We start from the raw sequence: 13,202 nt of genomic DNA, 5'->3' as shown, positions 1-13,202 counted from the left end.
TCCCTGATGGTTCTGCAGCTCAGCATTCCAGCCATATATCACAAGTCAGGTTAAAGAGAAAACACATTTCCCGCAAAAATGTGGACGTGTGACAAAGAAGTGGCACCAAACAGAATTGCTAAATTTTCTAACAGGTTTCCCAAACACACCCCCTACCTTCCATTAGTCACACAATCAGAAAGCACCACCCAAACTGATGCCATTGGTCGAGACAATGTTGCTACATTAGGCTGGTCAGGATGATCAAATAAACAGAGCAATGCTTTGATTTGGTTTGGCAGCATTTACACTTTTCAGAGAAATGAACCTATGAATTGCTTGCTTATAGTTGTCTATCCGAAGTTAGCTTGGATAGGTGAAAATGTATTAACATAAACAAAAATTATGCACTTAACCTTTAAGATCTATTAAATGTATCATTAGTGATGCAGCTTCTTAGAAGTCTTTCCTGTAATGAGGCATGATTTCAGGAATGTCAACTACTGAGGATAATAAATAGGGTTCCAGGTGTGTGTGGTGTGGTGTGCCTCTTTTTGCCATTAGGGATTCTCTTTCTCTTTGAAACTACAGTATGTGCCGCACATCAATTCATTAAATGCTTCAGTGCTCTCATATGATGTCATGAACAAACAAATCTCAGTTATTAAATATCAACGGGATAAATTCTAACCATGTGAATGTGTCAGATATAAAATACTAAATTCAGAATTGAGGTTACATTAATATACAACTCACCTAAAGGATTATTAGGAACACCTGTTCAATTTCTCATTAATGCAATTATCTAATCAACCAATCACATGGCAGTTGCTTCAATGCATTTAGGGGTGTGGTCCTGGTCAAGACAATCTCCTGAACTCAAAACTGAATGTCAGAATGGGAAAGAAAGGGTTGTTGGTGCCAGACGTGGCATGGTTGTTGGTGCCAGACGGGCCGGTCTGAGTATTTCACAATCTGCTCAGTTACTGGGATTTTCACGCACAACCATTTCTAGGGTTTACAAAGAATGGTGTGAAAAGGGAAAAACATCCAGTATGCGGCAGTCCTGTGGGCGAAAATGCCTTGTTGATGCTAGAGGTCAGAGGAGACTGGGCCGACTGATTCAAGCTGATAGAAGAGCAACTTCACCTGAAATAACCACTCGTTACAACCGAGGTATGCAGCAAAGCATTTGTGGAGCCACAACACGCACAACCTTGAGGCGGATGGGCTACAACAGCAGAAGACCCCACCGGGTACCACTCATCTCCACTACAAATAGGAAAAAGAGGCTACAATTTGCAAGAGCTCACCAAAATTGGACAGTTGAAGACTGGAAAAATGTTGCCTGGTCTGATGAGTCTCGATTTCTGTTGAGACATTCAGATGGTAGAGTCAGAATTTGGCGTAAACAGAATGAGAACATGGATCCATCACGCCTTGTTACCACTGTGCAGGCTGGTGGTGGTGGTGTAATGGTGTGGGGATGTTTTCTTGGCACACTTTAGGCCCCTTAGTGCCAATTGGGCATCGTTTAAATGCCACGGCCTACCTGAGCATTGTTTCTGACCATGTCCATCCCTTTATGGCCACCATGTACCCATCCTCTGATGGCTACTTCCAGCAGGATAATGCACCATGTCACAAAGCTCGAATCATTTCAAATTGGTTTCTTGAACATGACAATGAGTTCACTGTACTAAAATGGCCCCCACAGTCACCAGATCTCAACCCAATAGAGCATCTTTGGGATGTGGTGGAACGGGAGCTTCGTGCCCTGGATGTGCATCCCACAAATCTCCATCAACTGCAAGATGCTATCCTATCAATATGGGCCAACATTTCTAAAGAATGCGTTCAGCACCTTGTTGAATCAATGCCACATAGAATTAAGGCAGTTCTGAAGGCGAAAGGGGGTCAAACACAGTATTAGTATGGTGTTCCTAATAATCCTTTAGGTGAGTGTATATATATATAAACACTCTAATATAATTTATAGTGAATCTGAGGCTCTGGATGACACTTGAAAAGAGGATGTAATGTATGTTTATTCGGTCGGCCAAACAGGAGATGGTGGGGGAGAACAGGGTCATAGCGGATATACATTTTTATGACTTTTACTCAAATAGAATAAAAATAAAACCATTGAACAATGTTTTTACGATACATAAACCCAGTGGCGATTTCTCAGGGAAGGCAAAGCCTTCTCTGCTGGTGTAACATTCCTAATAAATAAATATTTTTTTTATCCATTCGTTCACCTTTTTGCCAATGTATTTTCAATCGCTTTCCACTCCTAATTCATCTACAAATGAATAGAAAAAACAAACATTTTATCCAATCAGAATTTATTCCTCAAAGCTTGCAAGCAAAGTGTGACAAGTTTCACAAATCACATGCCATGCTCACTAGCTGAAGCAGCACGTGAATCTGAGCTCCACCCCGTCAGGCCTTCAGAATTTTCACAGAATACCTCAAAAGTGCAGTGAATTGGCATCTAAAGTCAGATTGTCAGATTCATCAGCCAATCAGATTGATTTATTTGTTCTTGGTGGGTGTGGTCTTTAGGATATGTCCCACTCCAGGCCTTCTATCTGGCATTGAGTGACGCAATCACGCTTTAAGTGATGTACGTAATTTGAAAGCGAAGAGCACGAGATCTTGCTGACGAGTCGGATGTCATCACTGAAGTTATGTCTGTTGAGAAAGAGATCCTCATGGATTTAAAAACCTGAGATGTTCTGCATGATCGTGTGATTGATTAACTAATAGGAAAGGAAGGCTGATTTTCACTTGGTAAGTAGACACTTGATTTACCAAATTAGTATGTGCTTTTTGCATTGTAATAGCAACATCAGGAGTTTTCTAAGTGTGAATTAGACTGCTGGAGCATTCAGTGTCAGAACAATTTATGAAAAGTAACTGTGTACCCTGAAGAAACTAAATTTATTGCAAGCTAAATTTAAATTGCAAATAATATTAGATAATTTTTTCTTGGTATTAGACCTCCTTGGTTCTGGCTTTCATGCATAGACGTGTTTTTAAAATGTCAATTGGTATTATTAGCTGACTGCCACGTAATGTATGAATGCATACGGTGTCTTTTTTATTGTGAAACTGTTTTCTTAATGGCATGAAACGCACTGAAGGCCTAGACTTGCACGGCCACTGCGTAAACCTAACTATAAAGTGTTACCCCTTTCCCAAAACCTAACCATGATTTTAATAGGAAAACAATTTTGTGCAACATGGAAAAAAGAAAACATAATTTGTTTGGAAGGAGACCAGGGAAACTTATTACAGGTTATTTTGTATTTTTTAAATTTGATCCCCTTTTCTCCCAAGTGGGAATTGGGCATTCCAAATACTTAGTAGGTCCTTGTGGTGGCATGGCTACTCACCTCAAATCTCAGTTGCCTCCGCTTCTGAGACAGTCAATCTACGCATCTCATCACGTGGCTTGCTGTGCATGACACCATGGAGACTCACAGCATGTGGAGGCTCATGCTACTCTCTGCAACCAGGCCAATTTGGTTGCTAAGGAGACCTGGCTACATCAGTACTGTAATAGTGTACTGTTAATTAAATGATTGTGTTATTGTTAATGTTAATTACAATAACTGTAATAATGACATGAAGACTCCAGTCATAGTTGTAGTCTAATAAAAGCATTTGTTTTCATTATTAAATGACCAGTTAATTAATTTTATCTCCATAACCACCAGTTATTAGAAACTTTTGTTCATATTATAAATTAATCACTGCTGACTGAGAATAGCACATTTTTACAATGATATATGTAGCCGAAAACAATTGCTTTTGCATTGTGCTGCACCATACTGCACACCTTTAAAATGTAGGATATCTTTTTTAGGCTACATGTGAAATAATATTGCTTTTACTAATACTAGTACTAAACTGCAATGTCTATTAATAGTCTAAAAAAGAAGCACCTATAATTTGTCTCCCATTCAGCAAATTAGCATTAAGCATTAAAGGGTCCATCCACAAAAATGTGTAGGGGATTACAGGGTTCCTAACATAAACAAGCACAAGTTACTGTGAAGATACCAGAAATGTCTAGAAGGAGATGAGGGGGTAACCATGCCTGTGTCACGATGGCATGGTGAGTAAACCCTCCCTGAGATAATAATAATGGCAACTTCCAGTACAGAGCTAGTCACTGTACATTCAGTCCTGTCCAACCTGAAAGGAAAATACACTTTTTTACAATGTGAGAAAGAGACAAAGAGGTGAACACAAATAGAAAAAGGAATTTCTATGTAACATTATTTATGACAAAACTAAACAACAGTATATTTTCGAATTTGTACAGAAATCATTCCATTTGTTAAGAATTGCTGCAGCCTTGCAATAGTTCCTGCAAGCTCCAGAGTAAAAAAGGCAAGCACAAAGGGCTCAGGGGGGAGAAGCCATCTCCCTAAAACAGCACACACTGACAGAGCCTCCTTTGTGCTGGAAAGGAAACCACTACTCAGAGTGGACCCTTAACACAGCTGCAAGAGAGCCGCTTGCCCCAGCACACATACACACAGACATCAATATCCAAATGTTACAATTTCACATCATGTTTAATATATCACACAAAACATATTACATGGCACCTTAAAAGATGAAAATTATCAATTTAGACTGTCAACAGCTCATTAGAGTAATTGTTTGTTTATTTGTCATGGATGGATAACATAGATATTAAAGTCACATAAGGTCACTCTGGGTCACTAAGAAAATGATCAACAAAGAGCAAAGAAGAATCACAAAAATATAATGAACAACTCTTAAAATTATATGATAATGCAATGAAACAATGCAATAAAAGTGAGAGCATTGCCATTGCTCCTCTGCCTAACCTCATACAGTATAAGGAAAAAGACTTCTCATAATGTGAGAAATCACAAATATGTCCACTATAGGAAAGGAAGCCCCGCATTTCAGTTAAAAGGGTCAATCGCTGCATTGGTAAAGGCATTTCCTTGTGTATTTACTCTAGAACAAGCTTGCTAATAAGCGGGACAAAAGTCTGAAAAATACCACTATGATCCACCTTGATACCTTTTCTGATGCAGCCAATAGTCTGTTCTGTGAGCAGTCTCAGAGACACCAGTTCTGGTCCCATTGAAATCAGGAAGTAATCACATTCACATAATCAATGATGAGCAAGACTCGGAGGTTGCATTTTCCTTCTAAGATTACATGAGTTACACTCCACTGATGGTTGGGTTTAGGGTTAGGGCAAATGGTTAATAAAATTCCTACATTCCTGATATCTGCACTGCATTATTTACAACTAAAACTCAATTTAGCACCTCTCTGTAGACATTTTTATCTGGAAACTGGAGCTTACATGTGCCCAAATGGTCAAAAAACTTCCAGCGTGGCCTGAGTAGTTCAGCGAGTATTGACGCTGACTACCACCCCTGGAGTCACAAGTTCGAATCCAGGGTGTGCTGAGTGAATCCAGGCAGGTCTCCTAAGCAACCAAATTGGCCTGGTTGCTAGGGAGGGTATAGTCACATGAGGTAACCTCCTCGTGGTTGCGATTAGTGGTTTTCACTCTCAATGGGGTGCATAGTAAGTTGTGCGTGGATCACGGAGAGTAGCATGAGACTCAACATGCAGAGTCTCCGCGGTGTCATGCACAATGAGCCACTTGATAAGATGCGCAGGCAGAAGCTGAGGCAACTGAGACTTATCCTCCGCCACCCGGATTGAGGTGAGTAACCGCGCCACCATGAGGACCTACTAAGCAGTGGGAATTGGGCATTCCAAATTGGGAGACAAGGGGATAAAAAATAAAAAAATACAAATCACTTCCAGCTTCAGCCACTGGGGGCAGTTAACCAAGTGTTGCTGACTTCACTGTGAGATCAGTCTAAAAATACTGCTTTTAGCATGAATTGAGTTAAAGAAATAGCGTTACCAAACACAATTGCAAAACTGCTTTTAAGCAGGTCTCCCAAACACTCCCTTGTTCCATTGATTGATAAATAGATAGGCCTGCCCAAAACTAACACCATTGGTTGAGCCAAGGTTGCTATGTCAGGCTAGTCTGGAAGCGCAAACACAAAGTGCAATATTTAGCTCTTTTTGCTCTTCAGAGCCAGGGTGATTCAGAGAAATATACGATCAAATGGCTTACTTAAAGTTGTCTCTGTGATAGGAGTTATGAGAAAGTATTAACCTTGGCTTAACACAATACTCAAAAACCTGTCTGTCACACTTAAGCAAAGCATGTGTGAGTCTTTGTTTTTGAGTAGGACAAGAAAATCTAAAGAGCAGAGCCTCAGTCAACCCAGAACTGACATTGTGATGGGGACATTGAGGTGACAGATGTACACTCCCAAAGCATGAGTCTGTGGCACAGCAAACAAACAATGGCTGATTTCTCCCCACCTGCAAGCTCTTTAGAACTGCTCTGCTCAGCCCTAAAGTAGGTTGACCAGACACACAGTGCAGATAAATGAAGCATGGGCCAAATTAATGAAAATTATTTTGGTTTAATGCCCCATAAACATGGGCCACAGCTTGAATCCATTAGTTCCACTTGAGTGACATCTATCAAATACTCTGACATGATGGACAGCCCTGTGTCAGGGGTCAGACTGACAGGCAATGAGTCTGGCAGGGTCACTGTGTCACATCTCTGTGTGTGACGAAGCTTGCTCTTAAACACCCCCACAAACACACACACTTCAAAAAGCAGGAGCTTCTCAGAATAGTCAAAGCAGCAAATCTCTCCGAGTGTACTCCAAAGTAATCCAGCTAGAAAATAAGCAAAGTGGCCTTTGAAATATGCAAGGATCCTTTTTGTGGACTTCAGCTCGGATTTCAACACAATCATCCCAGCTATTCTCTGTACTAAGTTAAACCAAATCCCTGTTCCCATGTCTATCTGTCAGTGGATTACCAGCTTTCTGACAGACAGGCAGCAGCTTGTGAGGCAGGGAAAATTCACTTCCACCACCTGTACAATCAGCACTGGTTCCCCCCAGGAATGTGTGCTCTCCCCACTACTCTTCTCCCTGTACACAAATGACTGCACCACCAAGGATCCCTCTGTCAAGCGCCTGAAGTTTGCAGACGACACCACTGTCATCGGCCTCATCCGAGATAATGATGAGTCTGCATATAGAAAGGAGGTTGAACGGCTGGCTGTCTGGTGCAGTCAAAACAACCTGGAGCTGAACACGCTCAAAATGGTGGAGATGATTGTGGACTTTAGGAGAAACACCCCAACATTGTCCCCCCTCACCATTCTAAACAGCACTGTGGCAGCAGTGGAGTCATTCAGGTTCCTGGGCACTACCATCTCACAGGACCTGAAGTGGGAGACACACATTGAAACCATTGTGAAAAAGGCCCAGCAGAGGTTGTACTTCCTTTGCCAGCTGAGGAAGTTCAACCTGCCACAGGCGTGCTGATACACTTCTACTCAACAGTCATTGAGTCTGTCCTCTGCACTTCAATAACTGTCTGGTTTGGTGCAGCTATGAAATCAGACATCAGAAGAATACAGAGGTCAGTTCAGACTGCTGAGGGGATTATTGGTTGCCCCCTGCCCTCCCTTCAAGAACTATACACTTCCAGAGTAAGGAAAAAGTCTGGTAAAATCACTCTGGACCCCACTCACCCAGCCAACTACCTTTTTGAACTGTTGCCTTCTGGCTGTCGCTTCAGAGCTGAGCACCAGAACCGTCAGGTACAGGAACAGTTTTTTCCCTCAGGCTATCCAGCACATGAACAGTTAAATTGCCCCACTGAGCAATAATTATGTGCAATACACAGTTAAGTCTATTTATATTATCCAACATATCCACTTCTGCCATTACATACATTGCACTGTACATAATATACTGTATTTCTGTTCTTTATATAATGGATTTGTAATAGAGTTGCACTACGTGTGTGTGTGTATGTGGGTATGTATGAAGGTGAGTGTATGTACGTATATGTATAATTATTTAGATTGTGTTCTTTTTTTGTTTTTAATTACCTATGTCTTGCTGCTGTTTTTGGTATTGTTGTAGACTGGAAGCGCCTGTCACCAAGACAAATTCCTTGTATGCGTAAGCATACTAGGCAATAAAGCTGATTCTGAAATAGCCCTATAGTATGGCATTCTCTTAAAAGTGTTGGTAAAGTCATTACAGCAGAGCACAGTGGCAGACAGCCAGTTCAAAGGGAATTTTCCCTCTCTAAAGTTCTCCCGTGGCTTTAACTGAGCACAGACCACAGGAATCCGCCACTGTGCAGTCAAGCGGGGGCACTTTGAAAGAGGATATCACACATACACACACTCCTGCTCCATCGCTGCACCTAAAAAAAAATGGCACCTCCTGTCTCTTTAACAAAACAGAGGCCCATATGGAGAAGTTTATCCAGGGAACCAGACCTCAACTTCAGTTTCAGATGCAGAGTGAAGAGTAAGAGTTACCATAGAGTCTTCCATATTGACTCATTGACAACATTTTTTAAAGTCAACGTGAAATGGTGTTTGCTACTGATTTTACATCTGTAATCTGACAAATTGTAAATGTAGGGTGGGACTTGGTTTTAATTACTTGGGAATTGATTTGAAAAAGTGTCAGTTACACACCAGAATAGAGCCAAGTGATTGGGAACCGAGGATTGAGAACCGAAACCCGGTTCCATTTTCGTTATCGAACCTGAATTTTTTCATCAGTGCAGGTGCAACACAGTGCTAAAATACTCTGACTGAGATTCCTGAACTAATGAATATTGAAACCATTTAAAACCACAGAAGTTTCTGTGAATAAAGAAGACCAATGCAAGAGTCTAGACTCAGAACATCAAGAAAACCAGTAGCCAATTTTCTAAGCTCTCCATGCACAGCTCCACAATGAAATTTCCTTTTGCAAATGAAGGAAAAATGTCAGGCAGCTGTTTCCAGCCGCAAAGAGCTGAGTCTGAATCAGCCAGACAAAGAAAAAGGAGGGAAGCGATGCATACAGCACATGTGCTCAGTTAGACCTGAACCAAGCATTTTATTAGCGAAGCACATGAAGTCTTCTGCTGTTACCCAGGGGTCTCATCACCCGATCCATCTCCACACACAATTCACCCCCCTGTTCTAAGCTCCTGTTAAAGCATTCATTGCATGGATATTACTGTGCTGGCATGACCAACACCTATGACATCATTATACACTTCCATTATCCATCTGAGAGCAAGCATCTGTGGGAGGGGAGATGGTACAACCAGACACAGAAAAGGATGTGCACCACAAGCAGCAACACACAGGAAATAAAAGGCGTAAGTGATGTTGGGTTGGTGATGTCACTGTCTGAAAAAATTTGAAGTTTCTATTTAGATTAACACTTAAAAGTATGCTCTCAGGAAAGTAATAAAGGTAAATAAAAAGAGTGCATACAGACACCATGTCTGTCAGAACTAAATTTGATTCTTTTCTTTTTATTATTATTATTATTTTATTATTATTCACACATGCACAAGCGACTGCTGGGGGAAAATATGATTTTATTCAGCCAGTATCAATACCTCTTTGAAGGAAGAAACTCTCTCAACCTGGGTGATTCCTAATCAGTACCATAGTGTGAAGCCAAACCCCTCTTTTCCTGAGCAGACTGATCTCTATGAGGCACAGACTTTGATGTCCCTTTATCTCTAAATGAGACAGACAGAGGCAAGCACATGCTGTTCACTGATAACAGCGCTGAAACACAAAAGTTACTCAAAATGTTATTCTTTCCCACAATTTTAAAGCAGCGAATGGAAATATGGCTGCACTTAAATAAGAACATGAGGAGGCTCTAAAATTGACCCCGGACCCACCCCGGAATGGCCAGTCTTTCCATCCTCTGTCCACTACAGAGGAAATGAGGTCACTTTGTTGCTAAAGTAGAAGTCTTTGAGATCTTTGATCAATCGATCGATATCTATCTATCTATCTATCTATCTATCTATCTATCTATCTATCTATCTATCTATCTATCTATCTATCTATCTATCTATCTATCTATCTATCTATCTATCTATCTATCAGGGGCAGTGGTGGCTCAGTGGTTGAGGCTCAGGGTTACTGACCAGAAGGTCAGGAGTTCAAGCCCCAGCACCTGACCCTGCACTCTGACCCCAGCTTAGCTGGGATATGTGAAAACTAATAAATTTCACTGTATAATGTGTGACCAAAATAAAGGATTCTATTCTGTCTATCTATCTATCTATCTTACATACAATCAATCCAACCATCCAGCCATCTATCCATCTGTCCATCTGCTTAACTATCTATCTGCAACATAAACACCTCAAAGATATCTGCTGAATGTCTTATTGACATCCGAGAGGAAAAGTCTGATAGACGTATTGAAGATGAGCAAACAACCTAAAGAAATACGTCAGACGTCTGGGTGATGCACGTGTGCTGTCTGTCTGTCTGTCTGTCTGTCTATCTATCTAGATCTCCATACATTCAATCTATACGTTCATCCATCCATCCATCTGTTCATCTGCTTATCTATCTATCTACAACAATCTAAATCATAAACACTTCAAAGATATATTTGAATCAATATAGCGTTTATTAAACCACCTATAATAAACAGCTGATGAACATCAAGAGACTAAAGAAACAAGACTGAACTAAAATTTACAACAGGCGGAGCTTGAGTTTGTTTCCAAGTGTTATGATATTATGATACTACTACATAAACATGCATAATTGCCTCATGGTGTCATTTTTATGTTGACAGATGATGAGTGTGTAAGTGTGTATGTAATACAAAGATCTCTTAACTACTGTAACACACGGCGCTGGACAGAGCGAGAGAGAGAGAGAGAGAGAGAGAGAGAGAGAGAGAGAGAGAGAGAGAGAGAGAGAGAGAGAGAGAGAGAGAGAGAGACATCACTTTTTATCATCACTTTTTTTCTTTTTTTTTTTTTTTTTTTACTTTTTTTTATATATTATTTATATATAATATGTTGATGCTTTGGCAACATTGTGTTACACAGTCATGCTAATAAAGCAAATTTGAAATTGAAATTGAATTGAGAGAGAGAGAGAGAGGGAGGCGGATCTTTTACCATCTCGCGCTTGTAGGAGTTTTGGGAATTTTAGAAAATGTTGCGCTGTTTGAGGAGATGAATTATATTGCACCCCTCACATAATGAAACCCTTAGCCCTAAATGTAATTTACCCAATCAATACAACCAGGATGCGAAATGTATTTTGTGCCTGTCTTTCACTCACACGATAAACATCACGTCATTTGACAGCGCTCTTTACGTTTTACAGACAAAATGATTGAGAAGTGTGCGAGTAACAAAATGGGGGTGGAAAGGCCGTGTTAGTTCAGCATTTGAAAAGTCATCAAATATGCTATAGGCCTACTGTAGGTGCTCTTACTGACACCACACACTACTGACATACTGAAAATATCAGAGAGGTGTCAACAACTGTTGGGCTGTCACGTCTTTTAATGTATGTATGAAATGTGGTAACGCTGAATACTGTAAAGTTTTGGCAATGGAGCAGTACCATTACCCTGAAAATGGATAATTTTTTTTATTATTAAAAAGAAACTAAACGTGACAATCTACCTCTCTGACGAAAAGAAAATGATGAATGAATGTAAAGAAATAAATATAATAAAGTATGTTAAGATAAAGATAAAGTAACAGATCAAATACAACTCGGTTGCATATGCTGTAGTTACATATAATTGTTGTAGTATACTCACCAGAACTATGGCAAATCTCTCTTCAAGCTCTGTTTGGTCAGGCATGGGAACTTTCAGGGGCAACATACGATGCTTCATCACAGATTGCCCGTCCACACTCTCAATATTCCCCATTCTTTACTGTTATGATGTTTTCCAGATGCTCTGTGTTATTTGCTCCTTCCCTCCGGTGCCGACCGCTTTTTATAAATACAATATACATCCAATACGTGCGATCACATTCCAGTTTTGTTGAAAAAGTTTTTTAAAAAGTGATCCATTTCAGATCACCAGTCGACATGAACTTTATCAACAATCTTAAAGATAATATAAGAGACACATTTGTAACTGAATTAAAAACGCCCAAAATATCGATATGGTTTACTCTTGAAGCGTACTGAATTGCAGATATCTGGACAATCCATGTCAAGCAGTCTGTCTTCCTGTTAATTCTTCTTAATTCTGACGTATCTTTCTCCTTCGTTTATGTTGTAGAGTTTCTTTGTGCTCCTGATTGTTTACCTTTTTTTTTTTTTTTTTTTTTTTGCGAGCTCCCGATTAGTCCTCATCTGTAGTCAACAATGCAGCTACCTACATGCGACTGTGCCCACCCATTCAGTCTAGCATCGCTAGTGTAAAAATGAATGGCTGACGTTTTTTTGTTTTAGGTCATGTCTTTGTCACCACCTGCTGGCGGAAGGCTTGTGGTAGGCCTATTTGTTTGACTAAAACTATTTTTTTTTTCCCCATGCAATTAGTTTTTTTCTTCTGTATTTTTAAATTAGATTTAATACATTATTTATTCATATATTAAAGTAAACTAATTAATTGTATTGAATTACTAAAATTTTTAAATCCATTTTAAATGTAAATTAGAAAAATAAGTATATTATAGGCTATGATTATGAATGTTAATACAATTAATATTTAATATTGGGAAATTAATATTATTTGATTAATTATTATTTCAGAAATACGAATTATTTTACCATACCTTTCTATTTCCTGTATTATTGCTTCATTGTATTTTTTTAGACATTTAACTGATTATTCATATATTCTGTAATTAACTGTATTTGAAATAATTACAATTTAATTCAATATTAAATATGTGAACATTTAATCAATGTTCAATTCGATCAATATGGAAGTCCTTTTTTACTATAAATTCTCCTCCCTGCCCAGTAGTTGGCGATTTGCACAAAGAATGCAAATTGGCAAAAACAAAAGAAGAAGAATGTGGACATGAAATTGGACATCGTCCATACCTATCATATCGCTTCTGAAGACATGGATTTAACCACTGGATTCGGACAGATTACTTTTAAGATGCATTTATGTGCTTTTTGTAACTTCAAAGCTCTAGCCCCATTCACTTGCATTGTATGGACCTACAGAGCTGAAATATTTTTCTAAAAATCTTCATTTGTGTTCTGCTGAAGAAAGAAAGTTATACACATGATGGTGTAAATGATGGGAGAATTTTCATTTTTGGTTGAACTATTC

General features: G+C 39.4%; 1 protein-coding gene across 4 annotated transcripts in view; it reads right to left on the bottom strand.

Annotated features, from left to right (window-relative positions):
- Positions 1-12,309, bottom strand: part of LOC127629100 (formin-like protein 3) — a 75,716-nt gene extending 63,407 nt beyond the window's left edge. For 3 of the 4 annotated variants that reach the window (XM_052106159.1, XM_052106161.1, XM_052106162.1), the window contains exon 1: positions 11,718-12,308. In XM_052106159.1, the coding sequence (XP_051962119.1) occupies positions 11,718-11,831 (114 nt within the window). In that variant the 5' untranslated portion in view covers positions 11,832-12,308. Of the gene's footprint in view, positions 1-11,717 lie in introns of all 4 variants that reach the window. The other variant, XM_052106160.1, reaches the window with a different exon arrangement.
- Positions 12,310-13,202: the final 893 nt, after the last annotated feature.

This window comes from Xyrauchen texanus, chromosome 35, assembly GCF_025860055.1.
Source record: "Xyrauchen texanus isolate HMW12.3.18 chromosome 35, RBS_HiC_50CHRs, whole genome shotgun sequence".
Taxonomy (NCBI): Eukaryota; Metazoa; Chordata; class Actinopteri; order Cypriniformes; family Catostomidae; genus Xyrauchen; species Xyrauchen texanus.
This window is presented reverse-complemented; position numbering and strand designations above follow the sequence as displayed.